Source organism: Poecilia reticulata, chromosome 16 (genome assembly GCF_904066995.2).
Source record: "Poecilia reticulata chromosome 16, P_reticulata-male-v2, whole genome shotgun sequence".
Classification (NCBI taxonomy): Eukaryota; Metazoa; Chordata; class Actinopteri; order Cyprinodontiformes; family Poeciliidae; genus Poecilia; species Poecilia reticulata.
In genome coordinates, this window is record NC_088845.1 from 19,394,971 (window position 1) to 19,418,781 (window position 23,811).

The 23,811-nt window shown below is 36.8% G+C and overlaps 1 protein-coding gene across 5 annotated transcripts in view; it reads left to right on the forward strand.

Annotated features, from left to right (window-relative positions):
• The window catches only part of fhod3b (formin homology 2 domain containing 3b), a 104,008-nt gene that overhangs the window by 49,220 nt on the left and 30,977 nt on the right, over positions 1-23,811 (forward strand). For all 5 annotated transcript variants that reach the window (XM_081597631.1, XM_008432463.3, XM_081597632.1 and 2 more), the window contains exons 4-5: positions 9,644-9,711; positions 13,001-13,106. In XM_081597631.1, coding sequence (XP_081453757.1) covers positions 9,644-9,711; positions 13,001-13,106 — 174 coding nt within the window. The remainder of the gene's footprint in view (positions 1-9,643; positions 9,712-13,000; positions 13,107-23,811) is intronic.

Below are 23,811 nucleotides of genomic sequence, written 5' to 3' on the forward strand. Positions count from 1 at the left end.
CAACATTTTACCTGTTTTTCATCTTATTGCAGTCCATCTGTGGCTTAAAATAAAATATTAATAATGTTTTATACTTTGCTGGACCAGTGCTTTATGTAGTAACATTGTAACAACGTGAGAACACAAGTTTGATTTTGTCATACCAGTCTTTATTTCTTAGCTACATACACATTTGATTGTTTTTTTGTAAGATAATAAAGGCCAAGTTAATCCTTAATTATGAGAAGTACTGACTACTATTGCAAAAGTTTTACTTTGGTTTGCAGTTATAAATAATAATACGATTTTGTGATTGGGGTAAAATCGCCAATCTAAATGTAATATTTTCAGCTGCCTTTCGTGGATCATTGTTTCCTGTCGTTGACATAACAAATTGTTGGATCCATATTTCAGCATCTCTTGCAGTAAAGCTGTTGATTTTACTGTGGATTACAATAAAAATTTTACACACGCGTCACAGTGGTGTGTAAAAGATCCTCCTCCTGTACTTTTAGGTTGACACATCTAGCAGAGAAAGTAAACAGAGTTTAATTTACACCAGTCTGCGTGAGGTTTTGCTCCCCAGTGGGGTCCTTGTGGGTTTCCTGGCTGTGCTTTGGATTTGGTTTATGTGTTCCGCCTGCTGCGTGATGCATGAGCAGTGGTAGTCATCCTGTTCATTTTATAGCACTCCCTGGAACTGAAGGCATGTGAACAGATGAGCAACTAAACATTTTAAAGAGTTTTCAAGAAGTAAAATGAGAAAGGCAGTGACTGAAAGGCAGACAATTTCTCACAATTTGTTAGATGTCAAACAATGAGGGATGTGGATGTGGATGTGCAGTTCGGATTGGCATACAAATATAAATAAAATGCAACCGGTGACTCAGAAAATTGAAACAGGGATCTTGAAATGATTGGAATAGGATTCAAATAACTTTGATATCTTTAAAGCAACACAGTGCAGATTTACTTTTTTTTTTTTAAGTTGTCTTGTTAGTAGTTGTCTAAGGACATGAACTCACCACAACAGCTTTTTATTCGCAGCACATTCATGTGGATAGAAACTTTACTATAATATTTATGACTGTTCTGTTAATAAATAATTGAATGCTGTACCTCTCCAGCTGTACCTACTGTAATGCTCTACTATAATAGAGTCTATTGTTGCACAAGGATGATGCATCAAAAAAACCAGATGCTGGAAAGTCATGTCGCTGTTCTTGGTTCTATTAAAACTGAGCATGATGCTCAGCAAAATTATATACTAATTTTGTGATGTCATAATTTTTCTAACATCACTAAGAAATTGTGTGGTTCAGTCATTACCAGTCACCAACTTCAAGTTAGACCAAAATACCACATTTTCAAAATTGCTCTTAAAGCTTATTTCACGGTTTTGCACTTTAAACCATGTTCAATCTTGTTAATGTTATTCTCATTTTTATCAGTGATTTACAGTATAATAACAAGCCAAGCTACAATCAAGCTGGCCAGAAACGTAACCTGGTCAAATATGCAGCTATTATATTTGTAAGGTCCACCATTTAAACCCAAACGTAAAACTTGAATCTTTGAAAATGCTGTGCTATATCATGTGTAAATTAAAACTTCAAGTTGGATATTTCAAAACATCAGTTACTAACCTGTTAATGTTGACGATGTCAGACTGTTAGAACAATCACTGCGGATCTGTGTCAAAATAAAAGCTGTCATAAAATTCATTTTAGTTACGAAAATAATCAATATTATGACTATATGTGTGCGAACACCAGCAATAATAATTGTTCCATTTCATCATGGCAAAAAAAAAGATCACCATAGCTAAATATTGCAGGTTCTACTCAGTCCAATTCATTGCAATGCGCTTTGTTACATTGTCATATTCAGATGCCAATGTATATTATTCAGCTCAGTCCTAATTATAATAATACACTTAACTGCTTTTTAAATAAAAGCAGTTAAGACATTTTTATGTATTTTAAAATTTTTGCTTGAATTTTACCACACTGGAACAGTCGTAGTTTTGCTGAAGGTTAATATAACCTCACAATCACATGTCGGTGTGATGAAAAATCAGCAGCATCACTGGAGGCTGGAAGATGAAAACAACAGTTGAAATGCTAGTCGTATGTTTGCGTGTGTAAAGTTATATGGTTGTCACGGTTTGTTTATTAGCTTTTCTAGCTGTAATAGGTGAAATCACATTAAAATCATCCGGGATGTTTCATGTCTTCCTTTGTTCTCTGAGCTCGCTCTTGCCCAATGCCAGACTATATGGTGAATGTTGCAAGAGATTGAGTCTGAAGTTTTTAGTATGGTTTCATATGCACATTGATTTGGGACCCAAACATTTCCTGTGGATAAATAAGCTCCCAGGTTTCTTCCTAAATAAGGAAATGGAGAGGGCCCGTTCTTTTGGGTGCATTTCTGTGCCAAGTGGTATGGAACTAATCTCCACTGAGTTATTTCTCATTAAACACAGGGCTCTGGGAGGAACATCGGTGTGTGGACTGTGGACGGGGACAGCGAAGGAACTGTCTGTTCCTGCAGATGGGCTTCATTTAATGCGAGGCAGGAATAACTTTCTGACAGTTTTATTGCAGTCCAAACTACATGGCTAAGTAGAGAAGCACAAGCCCTTTGTACAAATGGCAACAAAGCTGTACATGGAAGAATTTGTCTGTTTCGTTGTTGCTGATTGACGGACTCACAGGGAACCCATTGGTGGGATACAGTCGAACTCAACAGCAACCCGAGTGTTGATTCATGTGCCAGGCAGAACCATCCCAGACTCCTCAGCAATGCTCGGTGTATTTTTTCCGCTGAATGATTAATGACCAGTGTCCACGTGGACACTGAGCAGTCGCAACAGTTTGGAAGAAAAGGAGCACTGATTAAAGTTGGGGTTAAGTATGACCACAAATCAAGCTCGCTTTTTGTTGTGAAGGTGCGATGAGTAACCCAGAGTTATTACCTGCACTGCAAAAACTGAAATCTTAGTAAGATTAAATATCTTAAATTAAGGAGATTTTTCTTGTTTTCTTTCTGACAAGATAATTTTTCTCACCAAGAGGGATTTATGTTAGAATATTTTTCTTATTTTAAGTGTTTTTGTACTTAATTATCTCAGTAAGATATAAAAGCTTAATGTTAAGAAAATATTACTTATTATGAGTAGATATGTGCTAGAATCTAGAATATCAATATTTACCAATCAAACTTCAAGTCTAGAACTTATTTTATATAAGTAAAAATTTCTTATTTCAAGCACAGAAAGCGAAATCACATACTTAATGAAATGTCTTCAGATAATTAAAACAGACTATGTCCAAATGGAATCCTTTGTGTTTTTGTCAATGAAAAATAAAAAAAAACCCCATGAACTTATACTCTTGTATAAGTTGGCAGAGTGTACTGGAAATTATAATTTAATATTTAAACGGTTGACATTTAACACAACAATTTCAGAGACAATATCAGTTTATATATCAAGATAATTCTTGGCATGTTTCCATCTGCTAAGGACCTTCTTAATCTGATCTTCTTGATGTAAGATGTGGGACCTCTTATTGACATGTCATGAAATTTCTATTGATGTGTGATTTGAAATGGCTGGTATTCCACACAATGAGATTAGAATCAACAATATTGATTGGGTCAATGTCATGATAAATATTTTAACTTTTGGTTTATATTTCAAATTCTTACTTTATAAGTTACTAATATTAGTTTGAACAATATTTTATTCATCATGTTTGTAACCCCTTTTATGACATCATACAATCCAAATGGGAAAGCGCCCAAAATGTCAGTGAGATAGTATTAATGTTCGATACAACAGATTTTCTTTCCGATCCAATACCGAGTAAAATTTAAGATGGTATTGGCAATACAGATCCCATACTTTGTGCAAAGACAGTTAATTTGTTTCTTAATTAAATAAAAAATAAATGTAATCCATATCTTGGCTTCATAAAAAGAACACAATGTACTCTGATGCACTCATTTTAAACTCAGAAGTACATTGAGACAACAATCTTGTTTACTATAAACTATTTTAATTCAGCAGAAATATACAAAATATGTGAAAATGGAGTTGCAAACTAAAAAAAAGAAAATTAGTAAAGTAATAACCCTACTAAATATACTGCTCAAAAAAAATAAAGGGAACACTTAAGTGTTCACTTAAGTGTTTAAGTGTTCCCTTTATTTTTTTTTTTTAGCAGTGTACATCATTGTTTAATTATTAAAACTACTATAAAATGACAGCTGAAATAGCTCCGTGTCACTTTTTTATAATCTGTCAACATGTCCATTTCTGAGTGAGTGAGCGTCAGCAGCACGCTGCGCATGGGCATTACGTCCTTACACCTTACATACTTACCAGGCGGAAGAAAAAGTAGTTCCCATTAACAAAGTTTCATTTAGGCAAGATCTCAATAATTTAGTTACTTTCTAACGTGCTCTTGTTAATCTACATTATCTCAAATTACTAAAATGTTGAAAGTATTGATCCTTGGATCTGACAATAGATTTTAAATAATTAAGTTCTGGTATCGGAAGAATCGATATTTCAGTATCAATCCGCACATCACTAACGGCAACGCCAGAGATCATTTAACTGCCCTCATTAACGGTTAATTCAGTTGTAACAGCCTAACTAAGCTTTTATCTACTGTACTTTTATAAGATTTTCTTTTGGCAAATTCTCTAATCTCGGTTGGACATGGATGAAGATGAAGGACTTTTTTACGTGTATAGACCCTACAGCTGCTGTACTCAGAGGTAAGTTTAAAGTTGTCTGTCTTTCTAAGATAAGCTAACTGAAGCTAGTTAGCATGTCGTGAAATGCCAATTTTCATCCGCGGTTAAAAAGCCGCTCTTGTGAATATGAGCTTTGAACCACAATAGATGTGGCTTAAAAATAATATCGACACGAGTTCTTGGTAGCTTCCGTTTTTTAACATAGCTAAGGTGGCTTCTCATTCGTAGCTTCTGATTCGGGAAATGGTTAAAGGGCAATTCCGCCTAGTATTTCACTAACTGAGGGTGTTTGATGTGCTGTAATTTAAAAACTTAAATGCAATGAGTCTAATAGCCTAGGTTAGATATTCCACACTGTTACCAGGATATTTTAAACACTATTTTTAATTGGTGAATTTAAGTAGTAGTTTGATTTAATTAAAATGACTTTCTTGCCATCTTGAATTCATGTAATATTGTAATTGAGCACATGAACTAAAATAAGACTTGTTTTATTTTTCAAGTAAACCAAACTGTTGCCATGGTGAAGCCTATGGCGGACAAGTCTCCAATCACGTATTGCACCATCTACAAGAAACTTTGAAACTTTGGGAATTGCAAGTGACGGAGTCCTTCACATTCTTGAGGTAAGAAATGTATGATACTGATTCATCATGACACTGATTAGTCCCTAAAACGTGATTTGTTTTGTGATTGTTTTTCTGTCTGTGCTCCAAATAGCAGATGACCCAACAACTTCAAACAAGACCACTTTTCAGCTCTGCGGTGATCGTGAAACCAACTTTCTACTGGCCATTGGAACCATGCTGCCTGCCCTGATCTTCTGAAAGGAGGACATCACAGCTACTACACCTTTCAGCATGCTTGTCTGTGGCCACTCCTCTCTGTGCTGCTGACAGATGTCTTGAGAACGGCGTCCGTAACTGAGGCAAGACTTCCACATATAAAAGGCTATGGCTTATTGGAAGAAGTTCATTGCGGAGAAAGCTCCTATTGTTGACATCTAATCCCAAGATTTTTCTTTGCTTTGGACAATTTGGTTTGCTTGACTCTTAGGGCATCTTATGAGTGCGGCAGATGTGTCAGATCGTCATTGTTCTGTCATTTTACAGGATTGTTCCAGAATCAGATGCCCATCCAGACTTTAAATTCTGGCCAGTAGTCATGTTTTATTTTGTTTATGTGAAACTTAAATGTAATAAAGATGTTAAAAGTAATTGAACTTATGTCTTCATTTCAGCAAGCCAATAACATCTCTTGTTCCAGTATTCACAGGATCAATTTGTAGATTTTTGTCTTGGCATAAGAACCTTGAGTAAAGCTATGACGAAATATATATTTTAATCCTATGCAACAATAAAAATAAACTAGATTTAGGTATATCACTGCAAAAAGTCCCCTTTCAAAAACAAGAAAAAAAAAGTACAAAAATAGGGTATAATCTTCTTAAAATAAGAAAAATTATCTGCCAACAGAACAAGAAAATTTATCTTGTCAAGATTTTCTAAAACAAGAAAAAATATCTAACCAAGATAAACCTACAAATATCTTAAAATTAGTGTATTTGTACTTAAAACAAGCCAATTTTACTAATACAAATAGAATATATGAGATTTATTTTCTTAATACATAGAGCATTTTTCTTAAAATAAGAATATTTTACGCTATTTCAAGAAATTCAGTGTCAAGTAACATTTTCTTTACTTGAGATAATTTTTCTTAAAATAAGATAATATATCTTACTCGTATAAGTAAAATTGGCTTGTTTTAAGTAAAAATACACTAATTTTAAGATATTGTAGGTTTATCTTGGTTAGATATTTTTTCTTGTTTTAGAAAATCTTGACAAGATAAATTTTCTTGTTCTGTTGGCAGATAATTTTTCTTATTTTAAGAAAATTATACCCTATTTTTGTACTTTTTTTTCTTGTTTTTGAAAGGGGACTTTTTGCAGTGTGTGTTCTTCCACTTCACTGATCTGAGAGTTTGTCTGTTTGAAGATCCCCTAATCCAAACTTCTAGTCGTCTTCCTGTGGTTCAGAGCAATAGAGCTGGCTATACTGTAACCTCCAGGAGGGAGTAGTATTATTTTAAAACCTTGTGGCATTAGGGTAATGCCTAGTATAAGATGTGTTTAGTCTTGACTTATTAAATATGTGTAGCATGTTTACATTTTTATACTCCTCAGTTCTATAATCCCATGTATAATGAAGTTACAAGAGATTTTAGTGATAAAAAGTGAGCCAAAAAAAAAAGATGCAACCACAAAGATGTGTCAGTTTTATGGCATGTTTTAAAAATACAATGTGACCCCAACTTGCACAGTTAGGGGCCTCAAACTGAAAAGTTCCAGTCAGGCTTCCTTCCTGTTATTTACAAAGACATAAATCGTCAACATCACACAGTTTGGCCCTGACAGTAACTCTGGAGTTGCAGAATTTATTCCTCTAGGATGCTGCTGCCAGTGATTCGGGGTGACTGCCCCATAAAGACCAGTACTCATCTACTCAAGAGGGAGCCACACAAAGCCCTGAACGCAGAACATATTAAGGTCTTAAAATTTGGAACAAGATGTACCGTTGTACGGTATTGGGTGATACCGTTGTAACGCTGTGCAATATTGGTATGAAAAATGAATTAAAACAATACTCCCCAACCTCATACAGGTGCATCTCATTAGATTAGGATACTGTCAAAAATTGGGTTGAGTAATTTATTTCAAAAAGTGAAACACAGCTTATAGATTCATCGAACACAGCATAATATACTCTAGATGTTCTTAGAGTGCAAACATTAATAGAAAGTTTAGTGAAAGGAAAATGTGGGGTAAGAAGTTCCTCTGACAACAGGGCTAATAATCCTTTCATTGGTACAGTTTATATCATTCTATATGTAATATATCTGTGTAATATAAATGCAGAATAAGCTCAGATGACTTGTAAAAGTTGTTATGATAAAACAGAGGAGCCTTACTGAGATCAATGTGTGGTAGTCTTTTAATACTTAATGGTGTTTTTTGTTCAAAATTTCAATTTCAAACAACTGAACTTATTTTGTTTTTAAGTGAAAGAAAGTATATTACCCTTCTTTCAGCCACCTGACCAGCAGTGTGAGGCAACAGATTAGTAAGGAACATTGCCCAATAAAGACAAAGGAAGGTAATCTCTTTGGCACTTCATCATCCCCCTTAATGATGACTTCAATGCAAAAGATTATTATTATGAAATTTTTTTTACTGTAATTTTTACTACCAGAAAGTCCAAAAAAGTAAAAACCTTTTAAGTTTAGCCAAAATACTGCACCAAGATTTCAGATGAACATACATTTGGGACATTTTATTTCTCCTATTTTAGTTTTAGTTTTTCTTCATTGACTCCCTGTTAAATCGTGAATACGATTTAAAAATGTCACATACTCAATCATCAAGTTCAGTCATATATCAGAAATCTGATTGTTCCGTATGTTCCCAACACAGCACTTTGCTTTCAGACTGCAGATTTAAGTGTCTAAATGTAGCACATTTTACTTTATTAGATTAATGGCATGGCGGTGCATGTTCATTTCAGTCAACAAACTGGACAGGCTTTGACAATATACAGAGACAAAGATCATCAGTCGTTTCTGCAGAAGCCCTCATAATAACAGACTTTTCTGAAAAAATTAGGTAAGTATTTTAGCATCGTGACTCAGTCTGCATGTTGTCACAGTGCCAGCAGAGGGTTTTTACTGAGTGGTAGGCTTCATGTGTGTTATGAAATCTGTTGCGTGTCACTGGAAATCCTCTTAGAGACATCAAACTTTGAGTTTTCACTTTGTCTGGTTGAGCGTGTAGAAGTATAAAGTGTCTGGCCACAAAACTGGCAGGTGTAGCGAACCCCGGCCCTGTCTTTGTCTCAGTTCATCAGCTGAAGGGATTTAGTCTTCAACTCATACGGCCAACAGCAATAATGAACAGGAGACTGTTGCTCTGCTGTCCCAAATGTATCCAGTCAACAGTGTAAATTTCTCATTCTAAAGTTTTAGTCGAGAGCAGGTTTTCTTTAAAATATTTATGCTTTGTGTAGAGACTGTATTTGTTGCAGCATTATTTGTTTCTCTATTGTTGTAGATGATGTTAATTTGGATGACAGAGGGGAGAAATGAAAAAGAGGAGCCACTGCAGAGTTTACTAAGGGCTGAACAATCTGACCTGCAGCTGCTCTGCATTAAACTGCAATGCACTGCATGCTGCTGTGTCTGCAACAGCAACTGACAGGTTTTGCTGAGTCAGAGAGCGTTCACAGCAGTGATGAGTAAGCCACTTTCCTTGTGCTCAACGCTGCCTCTCCCTGGCGGATCCTGCAGACTGCACAGAGTCAAGGATTGCCAGAGGATCTGCAGAAAAAAATGTCATAATTTGAACCATCTCCTCAGATGTCTCTTTACTGCTCAGTACAGTTTCCATAACTGATTGCTGCATGACTTGTTTCTTAGTCATTGTGGTGGCTAGTGGTCAAAGCTTATTCCGTGATTATTATTATTATTATTATTATTATTATTATTATTATTATTATTATTATTATTATTATTATTATTATTATTATTATTATTATTATAGTAAATTGGAGATTGGTCCTTGTTAGCAGGAAGCATGCTCTGTTCACTAACTCTCTGCAGATGTTGTCTGAGCTCCTCCTACTGTTTTTATGCCTTCTTCGTTCCCCTTGTGGGAACGTTTTCGTATTTAGCTACTTGAGTCCAATATTGTGTGCTTTGCATTCACATGAGAAAGTGATTTATGGGAATATCATCTTGTAGTGTACTAGAACGCATGGTGTTTAAAGAGAAGTCAGCCCTCCCAGTCACCTCTCTTGATAATGTTGCTGTTAACCTTTTCCTCTTTTTTCTTTCCTCACAGAAAAACTCTATAACTCCATAGGACGGGAGCTGCGGAGGGCTCTTTTTTCGCTGAAGCAGATTTTTCAGGTAATTCTTCAGTATCTGTTAGTTCTTTGACAGTGCATTGAGAATGTATTCACACCCCATTTGCTTTTCCACACACAATTGGCCATTTTACCATCATACATTTTAGGTTGTTTTAATCGAATTGTGTGCCGTTTTATATATTTTTACAAGCAAAAATTGGCCATTGCTTATTTATTCAGTCCCTTCAACTCTTAATGCCGTTAGATGAAATTTAATGGAACTAGCTGCCTTCAGAAGTCATCAATTAAAATTAGGTAGTCTACGAGGGGGTACCCAAAAGTTTCCAGAATGACGCTGCTGCACGCGCAGTTTTCATAGTACACAATTCTGCCGCTAGGTATTTGTTCAACCACGCCTTCTCAATTGGTGTGCCAAGCGGCGTTGATGTGGAAGGTTTCATCTACCCTCAGTGAATTTTCTTGTAAGAGCTGTTTTGTCCAGCCGTTGTTTTTCTTCATGGAGAAGTTTTATGAGCAGCGCGTGGCTGAAGCTTTGCTTTCTCCTCCGGAAAACAACATCGGAAACCGTTCAAATGTTGAAGACCGCTTACAAGGATGACGCTATGTGTCAAGCTCAAGTTTACTCATGGTTCACCTGCTTTAAAAATGGTGAAATGTCAATTGATGATCAACCAGCTTCACAGTGCGGCTGTGAAGTTTTGCTTCCTGCTCCGGAAAAAAGCGGTTGATCATCAATTGACATTTCACCATTTCTCCATGAAGAAAAACGACGGCTGGACAAAACAACAAACAAATTGTTGAACAAATACCTAGCGGCAGAATCGTGTACTACGAAAACTGCGCATGCAGCAGCGTCATTCTGGAAACTTTTGGGTACCCCCTCGTATGTAATTTAATCTCAATATAAATGCGGTTGATCGATTAAACCCTCTGAGGTTTGGTTGAGAACAAAACATCTCACAATGCAAAAATGTTCAATCTGAAAATGGAAAGACTATGGGTCAATAGCAAACCAAGGAAGACATCACCAGGCACTTAAAATCACTGAAAATGTTGAGCGTTATTCAACAAAAAAGCCACAAAGGACTCAGGGAACTCCGATGGATCGAATCAGTGGACAGGATAGTCCTGTGGAAGACACACCAAACGTGTTAACGGCAGAGATCTGGTGAGATGAGACAAAGATTTAACTCGATTAACTCGCATGCAAAACACTGTGTGACATAAAACTAAAACCCTGAACACACCATCAACCAAGGCCTCATGATGTGAGGATGCTTTTCTTCAACAGGAAAAGAAAAACTGGAGTTGATAAGAGTTTGAAGGTGAACCTTCAAGCTAGGTTAGACTTTCACCTTGAGGCAAAACAACAACCTCCAGAGCTAGAATGGTCCATACATGTACTCGAAGGCCATGCCTAAGTCCCACTGGAAAAAATATACTTTTATGTTTATGGCTGTCTCCATTCACTCAGATTGTACATGACTTATGTCGTGAAGAAGAATGGACTAGATGTGCAGAGGTAGGAGAGACATTCCTTAAAGACTTGCAGCTGCAGTTGCAGGCAAAATAGATCTTTCAAAGTATTCAATCAAGGATGGAATATTAATGTACAGAACGCTTTTACAAGTTATTTGGAGAAACAAAAATTAAATTAAATTAAAAGCCATTTATCTGTTTTTCTCCCTCTACACAATTGTGCACTACTTTGTGTTGATCTATCACATATAAAATCCCAGTGAAACATATTTTCTGGCTTTAATCTGACAAAAAAAAAAGAAAAGTTCTTTGCAAAGCACAGTTGGAACATTTCCCTTTAACTTAAATCTCGCAGGATCCCATTGCCATCCACAGCGCTTCGTGTTTGCAATTTTTACAGCGGTTCGTGCTCACCCATTAAAATGCAAGAGATATATGTGGTGTGAAAACATTAATCAGTGAACACTCACACTTGGACACAGTACTGTTTTCGTAAGGCAGAGTTGTGCTGCCGAGAGTCTGCCTTCGTGGCAGCTGCGGACCTTTTGAGGTCTGGTTACGATATGGGAACAAAAGCAACAGACGCTTCGGCCGCACCGGAATAGATCAGAATGCCTCAAGTTTCCTCACTACGGTTAACTCCTTCGAATATCCGAGGGATGTTATTAACGCTCGTGAAATCGGCTCATTTCAGAAATGATGTGCGTATGTCTGTTTCTTCAGTGGACTTCTGTATATTTGGAGTCTGTACCAAATGACTGCAGTCTCCGTCGGTGATATATGGTAAAGATGTTCTGGAAGCACTTAGACCTGCTCCAGGGACGCAAGAAGCCCTGACCACACCGCAGTGTTTATTGCTACCTTCCTCCCTATCCCATCTGAACAGTAGAATGTATAAGAAAGTGATAAATCCTGCAGAAAACCTGATGCTGGGTCTTAAATAATGCAGTCACCGACAGGTGTGAGAAACACAGGTGGTTTTACCATCAGTAACAAAATACAAGCTAAGTTTGCGATGTGAAACCTATACAGATCCAATTCAACCAGCTGCCATGGTTATTGTATGTGTTGTATATATATCTATCTATCTATCTATATATATATATATATATATATATATATATATATATATATATATATATATATATATATATATATATATATATATATATATATATATATATATATATATATATATATATATATAGATATATATATATAGATAGATATATCTATATCTATATATATATATCTATGTCTATATCTATATCTATCTATCTATCTATATATATATAGATATATCTATATCTATATATATCTATGTCTATATCTATATATATCTATCTATCTAACTATATATATATATATATATATATATATATATATATATATAAAAATAGCGTTCTTGGTCACCCTGTTTTACACCACACATGCAAATTTGAACTGAAAATATTTCTTATATTATCAATATAAAGTGTTTATTAATATGCAAATAATTGCAGTTGCTACAATTGCAATCATAACCAAACTCAACTTTTGTTGCATAAGCTTTTACTTTCGAATGTCACAGTAAATGGGATTAGTGTTTTTAGAATTTATCTCATAAAATTTTTTTAAAGTAAGTCATGTATTATTTTCCATCATCTACACTTTTATACACTACTTTGTGCTGATGTGTCACTTGGTGACACATCAGCACAAAGTCACTATAGTATCCCAATACTTTAGTGACTGTGAAAAAGAGGGTAATTTATGTCCACCGGCTGAAATCTACATCTATGCAGACATATTGTGACTGATACATAACTCATCTTGAATAGCTTCCTTTTTTCCTTGTTCTTTCTTTTCAGGATGACAAAGACTTGGTTCACGAATTTGTGGTAGCTGAAGGACTGACGTGTTTGATCAAAGTGGGCGCTGAAGCGGACCAGAACTACCAGAATTACATCCTCAGGGGTACGTACACCAGTAAACTAACGATGCTCCTTCCTCTTACCTCGCCACAAGGATGTTTCTAATCAGCCCTGTAACAACTTTTTCTTTCCATAAACCCATCAAGAGCCACATGTGTGTATATAAACTATGTAAATTGATGATTCTGCTTGATGACCCTCTTGCACAGACACACACGCAGAGTTAAAGCACATAAACACACTCGAGTGTGTGCTGCAGATACCGTGGTTCGGTTAGACCAAATGTAGCAGCTGCCTAATTTATGGCTCCCATGATGGGGAGGTGAAAGATCATTTGTGCGGAGGCTGAAGAGGTGAAGGACACCCTGTCCGTGGATACTTGAAGACCACAGTTTTCATTCAAAAGCCACTACCATTTAACAGCCTGCTGTGAAAAAAGCAGGTCACACATGCTTAAGTGTCTAATAAAGTACTGCCAAGATATTACAGATCATAAAACTAATTCCACTTTGTCTTCTCTCTCTCTCTCTCTCTCTCTCTCTCTCTCTCTCTCTCTCTCTCTCTCTCTCTCTTTCCTTCTTTCCATTTATTTTATTTGTCTTTGTTTTATTGTCTTTCAGTTTGAACATGTCACTTTTTTGTCACGATTACACTGATCGTTTAGACTGTGCTTTATTAACTATGTAGGTTTGATATTGGCTTAATATGAGCTTATGCCAAATGTTTTCCATCACATGGGTCAGACACCTTTCACAGTGTTTTTCACCCCCGTATTGCACATTTCACTTACATGCATTTATTAGAGCTATTTTACAGCCTACTCATTATTGATACTTTTTTCAATGAAAACAGTCTGCTACCTGTAGGATAGTATATCCTACATGTAGGATATACTATTGTTATACGTTATACATTTATTTAATTACATTTTTGTGAAATATTCTTTTATATTGTGATAATGATAAATACCTCCTACATATATCATGGTTCTTTAAGACAAATTTGAAACAGATGAAATTGTGCTGGCAGCTTAAACTTTATAAAAAGAAAAAAAAGGGGGGGGATTTGAAACTGGTCTCAAAAATTCTGATCGATTCATCTCAATTATTCTCAGTTCTTCTCATGACCCGGGCTACCTCTCCAGAATCGGATCTGAAATGGTTCAGGCTTCATCTGAGTTGGCTCACATTCAGACTCATAAATCACAGCGGGCAAAATGACACAAAACACGATGGAGGATGAAAACAGCTGGCTTTTGGAAACTAACTTATCCACAAACACAAGTTATTACTGAAGTGTGGCTGAGACCACCTTTCTTTGGGCTATTCAAAGAAAAAAAAATTGAAACATCTTGTCACATTCCAAACAAACTTTAATATGCTGTTCTGGGATTTTATGTGACAGACCAACAAAAATAGTCAATAACAAGTCTATAGCAAAATCAGACATTATTTTCATATTTTTACAAATAAAAATCTGGAAAGCATCCTATGCATTTAACTTCCTACCCATATGTAAACTTCAGTGAGTTTCTAACCCTAACTAACTTCTAAAGTTTACTTTAGAAGAAACTTTAATCCAAATGCATTTACTGTACTCTCAGTATTAATATAATCATGAAATGAAGGTCTAGGGACTTTAAGGAACTTTAGAGAAGAAGCAGCTTGGCTTGCCACCTTAAATGAACACCCTGGTAAGGAAAGCATTAATCACAGACGCAGCTATTAGGCTCATGTAACTCTGGAAGAGGTGCAGAAATCCAAAACGTGGGTCGAATAATCTGTTGACAGGACAACTGTTTATGGAAGAGTGTTAGGACTCCCAGAAACACACAGAAGAAGGAGATGCTCTGAACAGACGAAACCAAAACCAGGACAGAACCTTTTAGCCTGTATGCAAATCCCTTTAATATTTGGAATCTTTCTTGGAAGAAAACCTGCAAAATACTAGAAACTAGAGAAGAGGCTCACCTTCCAAGGAAAAGGTCAATGAAAGCAATCCTGAACATAAAGAGGAACGATGAAATGGTTTAGATTGATGCAGGCCCTCAGAGGCCTGCTTGTTTTTGTTCTTTACCTGAAACAAATAATCAATTGGTGGTTCATTATCAGGCCTCTGTAGATATCTGACAAACTGAGTAGGCTGTCGGACCATTTCAAACAACTATATTTTTAGCAGAGGCACATCTGAAGTCGGGAGAACACCAACCCTTAATGACTGGAGCCGAACACCCGTGGTTTGGATTAAAACACATTTGCATTTCTGCAAAACTTTTAGATGATTCATCACATAAAACCCCAGTACAATACATTAAACAACACCAGTAAAGTGACTGGATGTTTTTAAAGTTCAAAGGGTATACGTAATTTTACTCAGTCTGTTGCTATTGTTGTATGTCTTCACCACAGACTGCTGTTTTCCGTATGTTTCTCTACATCACCATGAGAAACACTCTCCCTTAAGAATTTTTAAACTGTTTCAACTCTTGACCTAATTTCTGCTGACAAGCTGAGGAAATGTGGAGCATAGTAGATCACCCTCCCTCTGTGGGGTGTTATTTGGAGAACACAAGCTGAGTTTGAGCTGGAACCCACATGCACAAGTCAGAAATGCATGTAGATCTGACTGCTCTGCTGTCGATGACTTCCAAGAACAGCTAAGTCAGAAGGATTCTCTGCAGGGTCAGGGGAGTAAATTAGTCGTCTTAACTTTTCGCACGTGCACAGTGAGACATGAGAGGAGAGAAATCACTGTATGGTATCAAATACTGATCACCTTTAATGTGGGTGTTTGTTCTGCAATGTCTTTCAAGTTGAGCCTTGGAAGGGGGGCGGGGGGGGGATAAGCGAAGAAAATGCAGTCTTGAACCCATCTGTCTGGTGTGCATTAAAAAACCTTCCCGACAAAACAATCTTGCTCTGTTTCATGAAGCTCCTTCAGTCTTATGGATCTTTTGTAGTTAGAAACGACACACAGACCCACATGCACACCAGTCTGCTCGCCTTTTACAAGAACAGGTTCCCAGTCTTAAATCTGTGAAAGATTCTATGCAATCCACACTTTCTCCCCTTCTTCATTTTTGTTTCTTTTTGTTTTTTCTTTTCTTTCTTTTTTTTTGTTATTTTGTCTTGGGAAATCCCCCTGGAGATGTCTGTGGCTAGTTAGTGCTCACACAGACCTTTACATGGCCCCTCACACCTGGCAGAGGCCTTCAAAACCTGGGCTTAGTTCTTGAAGACCTGAACTTTTTTGGGGGCTCAAGGGGGAGCTTGTGCGCCTTTATCATCTCACCAGAAGTAAGGGTGTGAGGTCACTCTTTCAGAGGTGCCAATGCCATCTGGTTCTCCTGTAAACTTTGTAATTAGTTATGAAACCCAGAGACGCCTCATTTGGATCACTCAGTCCTCATTTGCGTTAAAACGCATAGTCTCTGCTTTGCGTCCCTGAAAACAATGTGGAAACAGCCTTAAAATAGATCCACATTTTAGTGTGGCAGCATCATCCTTTATTGAAGAGATTTCATCATTCCATGTTTAAATGTTACACGCTATAGAGAGGAATCGTCTCACCTGGAGACCCCAATGGAACTTTGGTCAGAGATTAAAACTGAGCTTTTTCAGCAACAAACATTTCAAATGTCTGGTGCAAAGTAGAGGATGACATTTCATGGGCCTGTTTCTCCTCCAATGTTCCTTGGAGCCTTGCTAAAGTGCATAACGGCATGATGATTTTTTTTTTTTTTATATTAGAAAAAAATCACATGAAAACCTGCTAGTGCCTCCTAATAAAAAACTGAAAACGAGTCATCATGACTGGGTCTCTCACCGAGCTAATTAGCCAAAACATGTGGCCATATGGGCTGCAGAGATCCACATATTCAGGGAAAGAATCTTGTTGATGGGACAACTATTACATCCTTTTGGAAGTGCAGCAGGAAGAATCCCTGAGAAGCTCTACTTTCAGCTGGACAAAGCAAACATTTGGGAAGGAGCTGCTCTGATCAGATGACATCAAAAGAAACTTGGTGATGGCAGCATCTTGCTGTGAGGATGCTTTTTTTTTTTTTTTTCCTAAATCCAACTGCAAAGTTTTGACATGTGGAGTTTGAATACAAACTGCATGGTACAACATTTAAAAAAAGCCATGTTTCATTTCCCTACTTACTTCATGACGGTTGGCCACATAACATACCAGTAAAACGCATTTAAGTTTTTAGTTGAACCGTGACGAAATGTTCAAGGTTCTTAAATTGGAATCATTTTGCAAGGCAAGTCACTGTATCCACACCTAAGTATGCCTTTGTGCCATTCTGTCTTTTCCATTTGTGTTACGGTACCAAATGTACTGTTTTCAGGGTAACCTATCACTGTTGACAGCCCAGTAAGTGCTTTCACAGCTTTAAAATAAAAGCAGCCTGTGCAAAGGGTCAGCTAGGTTTCAGCAGGAAGCTTAAGGTTTTTGCCTGTGGTGAGAAAAAGTATCCTTATGGTACTAATTACCAAGAACAAAACAAGTAGATGGACTGGAGGAGTCGAATCACAGTGTTTCTTCCTGAATCTTTGTTCCATTGGCCCAATTCATAAGGACACGAACATAATAACAACCATGTTTAATTGGTTTCTATAAAAACAGGAGTGACTTAGGGAAAAGAAAGGGCAGATTAAAGAAGCACTAGCTACAATGGACTTGAAGCAATTATTCTCTTCTTTGAAATGCTCGTTGTTGACATTCTTCATTTGAAGTTGTGTTTTTAGCGATGCTTTCCCGAAGCCCGTGCCATTTATGTTTGCATGCGTTTGTTGACAAAGCGCTTGCCGCCTTAAATCTGCAGTGGAAGCAAATTAAAAGAAAAGATTTGCTTTTTTAAACATAGGAATTTAGGGAAGTTGCCTCTTTTCTTTTACTCCCGCAGTGCAGTGAAAAACAATTTCCCAGGAGGATTTTTTTGTTGTTGTTGTTTTTTTGCGTTTATGTTACATGTAAATATTTCAGATCATCAAACACATTTTTAATATAGACAAACACAACCAGAGAAAATATAAAACTCAGTTGCCATTAAGAGAAATGTAGCCCACGCTTTTTTGCAGAATTATTTTAACTCAGCCACATTGAATGTTTTTTTTTTTTTTAGCATAAACACTATGTTTAATGTCATACCATATCAGGTAATTCAGATCCAAATTGCACTTTAACTAGGCCAAACCAAAACATTTAATTTGCTGGACATTCTTCTTCAGGATTTTCTGCAGCAGAATTTATCCTTCCATCATCATGACAAGTCATCCTGGTCCTGAAGCAGCCAAACAGCCCGTCACATGTTCAGACGGGTTCAATTTAAGTGCTTTCTTGATTCTGCAGTTAGCATCCCTGGGTGTAACTTGTGAAATCGAACCACAAAAACTGTTTATTGATAGTTAATTCTTTACTTCACAATGGTGACAATTATATTTTTTTTCTATCATGCTAGGTTGGTGTATATCACTTTTTTCACTCAAAAAATTCAATAATTTTTTGAAAACCGTTTTGTATAAACTCAGATTATCCTTGTCTGCTATTAGTATTTGATTGATAATCTGAAACACATAAGTGCGACAAAAAAAAAAGAAAAGAAATCGGTTTTGGGTCAAATACTTTCACAGCTTTGAACCGGAGCGATCTTGGATACATTTTTGGAAAACATGTCCATAAATTGTCATGCCGAGGAGGCCATATCTCATCTACTGCTTTACACTGTACTGAAAATGTAGTATTTACAGCTTTAACAGATAGGACTTGTGTTGTGAACAAGCCAGATCCAGAAGTATAACTATGAAATAATTTATGGCCCTATTTTTCATTTTTATGCTTTTATCTCATCCTGTCTTCTTCGCTCCTTTGAGGTGTGTATATTGCTCTCTCTCTCTTTCTCTCTCTGCTACTGTTTTAAGATCTCCTGTTTCTGATGACACGGCTGTTCTATCACGGCTGTGATTTCCTACTTTGTGGCTGGAGGTTTGCAGAGAAGCGTCGGTGTGGACTGTGTTCCAGTCGAGTGTTTCATTGCCTCCTAAAACGTTTGGGATGTGAATCTCTGTTCCCAGCATCGCATCCTGGCCTAGCTTTTGGCCAGGGATATTCACGGGCAGCCATGTCTGCTAAACTTTGAGTGCACGTAAAAACACCAGACTAGATACAGTATGTTTTATTATTTTTGTTGTTGTTGTTGTTGTTGTTGTTTGTCTCTGCTGGGATATAGTGCTTCAAACTGTACATGTGGCATGTCACTGAGGTTGAGGAGTGACACAGCTGCGCTTTGCTTTTTCATTCCAGTGCCAAGATTGTGTGCGATCCAAAAGTTCACAGTAAACAAACATTTTTTCTTCTCTCATACAAATAGTAGTTGAATCATTTGTGTTTTTTTGGGGGGTTTTTTTTACCTCTTTTGTGCTGAGATGTATAAAGAAACCCAGCAAAAAAATCACAGTTTGTCACATGTTCCATGTTAATACTCAACAGATAAACTGAACTAAGATTACAGGCTGGCTTCAAATGTGTACAGATGAATGTGATCATGTGTTCCTGAAAAAAAAAAAAAAAAAACAGCACATTTTTCCAGCGTACCGTTACATAGTAGAGGGTCTTTTTAGTGCTCTTAATTTAGAATCTGGATCATTGTTTTGACTACCACGCTTTGAGTGAAAACCCAGGCACAGTTGAGGTAACAGAGGCGTTGGAAGCCATTCTTGGAAACAGCGCGTATTGCGTTGTCTGGCTGTGTTATAGGTCGTCTGCTCTGGAGGGGAAACCTTTACGATGTCCCATCGTCTGGATAAACAATTCCATTCGGTCTGAGCTGTGCCGTGTGGATTTCGTGCAAATGTGTAGGTACGGATATGTGCTGAGGTTTTTACTATGATCATTTACTTGTTTTTTTGTGATTAGGCTGTGGCGACGGTAAGGGAGAAGATAAGTTCACCAGATATGCTGAGAAGAACAAGGCTGTGGTCTCCTGCCAGGCTCTCTTTGTGGCACTAGAAGCATAACTTTCTGGAGGTTTCATGCAGGTTTTTCACTCGGTCTTTTGCAGATTTTTTTGCATACATTTAAAACTCCTGAACGCCTCATTCTTGCCCTAAAGAGTCCATGTTGCTCTGTTTTAACTGACAATGCTTCGTACCAGATTGGACCCCCTTTTGTTTTCAGAACTGGCCTAATTCTTTATGGCACAGACTCAACAAGTTGTTTGAAATGTTCCCTCAGAGATACATATCGACATGTAACATTAAAAAGCTGCAGTATATTTGTTGGCTGTACATCTGTGATATGAATCTCTTGTTCCAGCACATTAAAGATTCATTGGGGTTTGTTGACTGTGGAAGGAGCACTGTAAAACAAAACATTCTGTTTAATAAGAGAGTTCAAGTGAACGTAACTTAATTCTTATCTTCTTGTTGTTTGTACTCATCTCGAACAAGTGGTGTGAACTTTTGGATAAAAAATGCTCGATAACGTGATCTATTAAAGTTGACATAGTGCAAAAAAACACTAAGTTATTTGAAAGTGATGATGATTTTGGACTGCAAAGGGTTAACTCTTATTGCCCTGGACTCTTTTTTTTCTTTTTTTTTTTTGGGGGAGGAATCGTCTTGAATGACCATGAATACAGAGTTGAAATCATAATTTCAATTTATTAAAGCCAAATAAGTGATAACATTGTTTTGGACAAATAGTTTACCGTTACAGCGCTGGTCCATCACCATGCTTCTTACGGGAAACAGAGAAGATGGCTGCGGACAACAGTTTCCAGTTCCTTTTCTAGGCCTCTATCTTAGTTACACCCTATGGAGTCATTTCCTTAACCTTACACGTGTGTATGCGTCTGTATGCGTGTGTATGCGTCTGTATGCGTGTGTATGCGTCTGTATGCGTGTGTATGCATGTTCGCGAGCATGCAAGCAGCTAAGAGACAGAGCAGGATTATTTATCCATAACACACATAAAGTTAAGGACGTGCCCAGACGCACTTAAGCTTAAAAATATTGTTTACCATGAAAAGGTTTACGGTGTCAAGATGTCTTTGCTATTTTGTTTATTTACAGCTAAATGAAATTTATCAAGTTATTTTAAGTTTTCAATACTTAAATCACACAATATAACTTCATTTCTTTTTATATGTTGCAATAATTTATTCTTTTGAGGCAATTGATTTATATGTGACAGTAGGGATGGGCCAACAAGGTATCCCACAATGCATTGCGCCACCAGCAGCAGCTTATTAAAGCACTTTTTTTGTTTGTCACAGAAATTAGTTTTAAGATGTTTAGGGTGAAAACGTAAACTCTAACTGTGTAGTGGGTTCATCAAGAATGAGGCTACTTTCAGAGCATTACAACTCTTGTTAACTAGTTTTTAGCATTTGCATTTGGATACATGAAACTGCACCATGGGTGAGTTGTAAGTTCATTTTTATGACCAACCTGCTCTGCTTCTGTTGTTCTGTCAAAGATTGAGTTGGAAAATAAATAAAAAGCAGAAGGCAGGGACTGTTTCAAGCAAGCAGTCTCTGTTATACAGTTTCTAGTTTAAAAAAAAATTTTTTGCTTGTTTGATTACCACATACTCAGATTTATTAAGTTAATTTAAGTTACGGTCACTAAAATTGCACGAGTTAGTCAAGTTGTGTAAATTTAAGATGTACTTTCACATACTAACATTTTTAATTTTTGAAAACCTAATTCTTTTGAGGCAACAAGTTTACAATTTTTTTTTAAAGTAACGTCAACTTACTCCTTTTTACAGTGAAGGAACTCATCATTTTAAGAACCAGTTTGAGATGGTTTGAGCTGTGTGGAAAAAGCGCAGGTTTTCTCTTCTTTCCCATTTTGAACAGTGACTTGGAGAAACATATCACTTTGTACTATCATATTTATACTCCAGGAAAACTACTTGAAAGCTTCATTGATGCTCTTATCACCTTTTACAAGTAAATTAAAAATAAAGTAAATGTGGAAATATGATTTTTTTTTTGTTTTGTTTTTCAACCCAAAAAACTAGATACATAAAGATGCAAGTTTGATTTTTAAAATAAAACTTCAGCTTCATTAAAATATTCATTTTATAGCTTCTAAGTTTATAGTTTTTCTCATAAAAGGTGCCTGTCTGTTAATTTTCTCCCCTGGGCTGACAAGAAGGACCCCATTCGGAAAGAGGAAATTTAGTTTCTCATGGTTTCAGCTGTTGACGTCCCAACTCTCAGCAGTGCACCGCCTATATTTTTCTTTCCTTCCGGCGTTATTCTTTCGGTAAATTGAATCAATTTTTTGAGAACTGATTTTATTTATTCTTATTTTATTTACCTTAATTGTAAGGCTTGTCTCACTGATATCCGACATCTGATTTACAAGAAAGACCTGCTTCGATAGAAACAAAAGCAAAATTACAAACACGGCAACAAAACAATTAATAAACTTGACTCCATTAAATAAACTAATAAAACATGAGCTAAAAACAAGCACAAAATTGACAAAAACGTTGCTACATTAAAACCAACAAATATTCTGTAGTTTAGCTTATATTTATAGCATTTATTACTCCCTTGTTGTATATTTATTAACAATAAAACAAAAGAGTCCATATGTTTGTGCTTGAATATTAAGCTTATTTATGCCACTCCCACTGAATCACACCACGGTGGCCCTCATATGAGCAAAAAGCTTGCATCTGGACCCAGTTCAGCCCCACCTGCCTGACCTATATTCTGCCTCCCCTTAGTTTTCTCCCTGGATCTGTAGATGTCTTCTGAACTCAACAAACCCACTGGCTGGGGAATTCCAGTTCCTTTTCAGAGCCTGGTTTTACTGTGAAAGCATTCAGAATAGATCCGTTTAATAACAAGTCTTTTAGATTTTATTACTACATCAAGCTTTTACTTCATTATTACCATCATTTCGAGCAAGAATATATATCCTGCTGTGACACAACAGCCAAAGCGCAGAATCTTTTGAATGAGCTTTACATCAGATTTACATTGGGATTCATGCATGTGACCAAAATCAGAATCACATCACAATCCCCTCAAGAGTGGTAAGAGTTTATCACAGCTCATTCTTCAATTCACTTTACAAGTGGGTGGATGTGATGCAGTTTGCCAAAATCTGTCCTGTTTGGATGGAATGCAGAAGCTCATCTGTTGGCAAAGAGCCCAGCTGTTCATTGTTCATTTATTTCTTCATTTTTGTTGCAATTTTTATCATTTGTTTAGGACAGAAGCACCTCTACATTTGCAACTACTTATAACAGAGGTGATAGAAGTAGAGAAAGTAGTTTTTAAAAATCTTTTTCTCCCCCTCTTCTTTTACTAAACTGCCCTCCTCTGCGCTGCCGTTCATGATGTTTGCGGTGCTTGCTCAGCCAAATATCAGAGAGGCTTTCTTGCTTTACTTAATGCTAATGTCCCATTAGCTCTGTTTGTTTGTCTCTGGGGATTGTGTTTGTGATTAGGGCCTACACCAAATTTCGTCGGATGCCAAATACATGCACGCCTGAAAATGAAAGTATCCCCCAGTTGTTTTAGTTTATGGGGCTCAGTGCAAGTCTGGCAGACGGCACGGTGACTGAAATTGCTCTGGCAGAGGCACTTTGTCTGGCTCTAATGGTCTGGGTGATTAGCTGACTAACAAATAGAAGGCAGCCCACGACCATGTCTTAATCCAGATCATATACAATAAGAGCCGAGCTGTAAACCTGTCTTTTTATGGCCGTCAGATGCT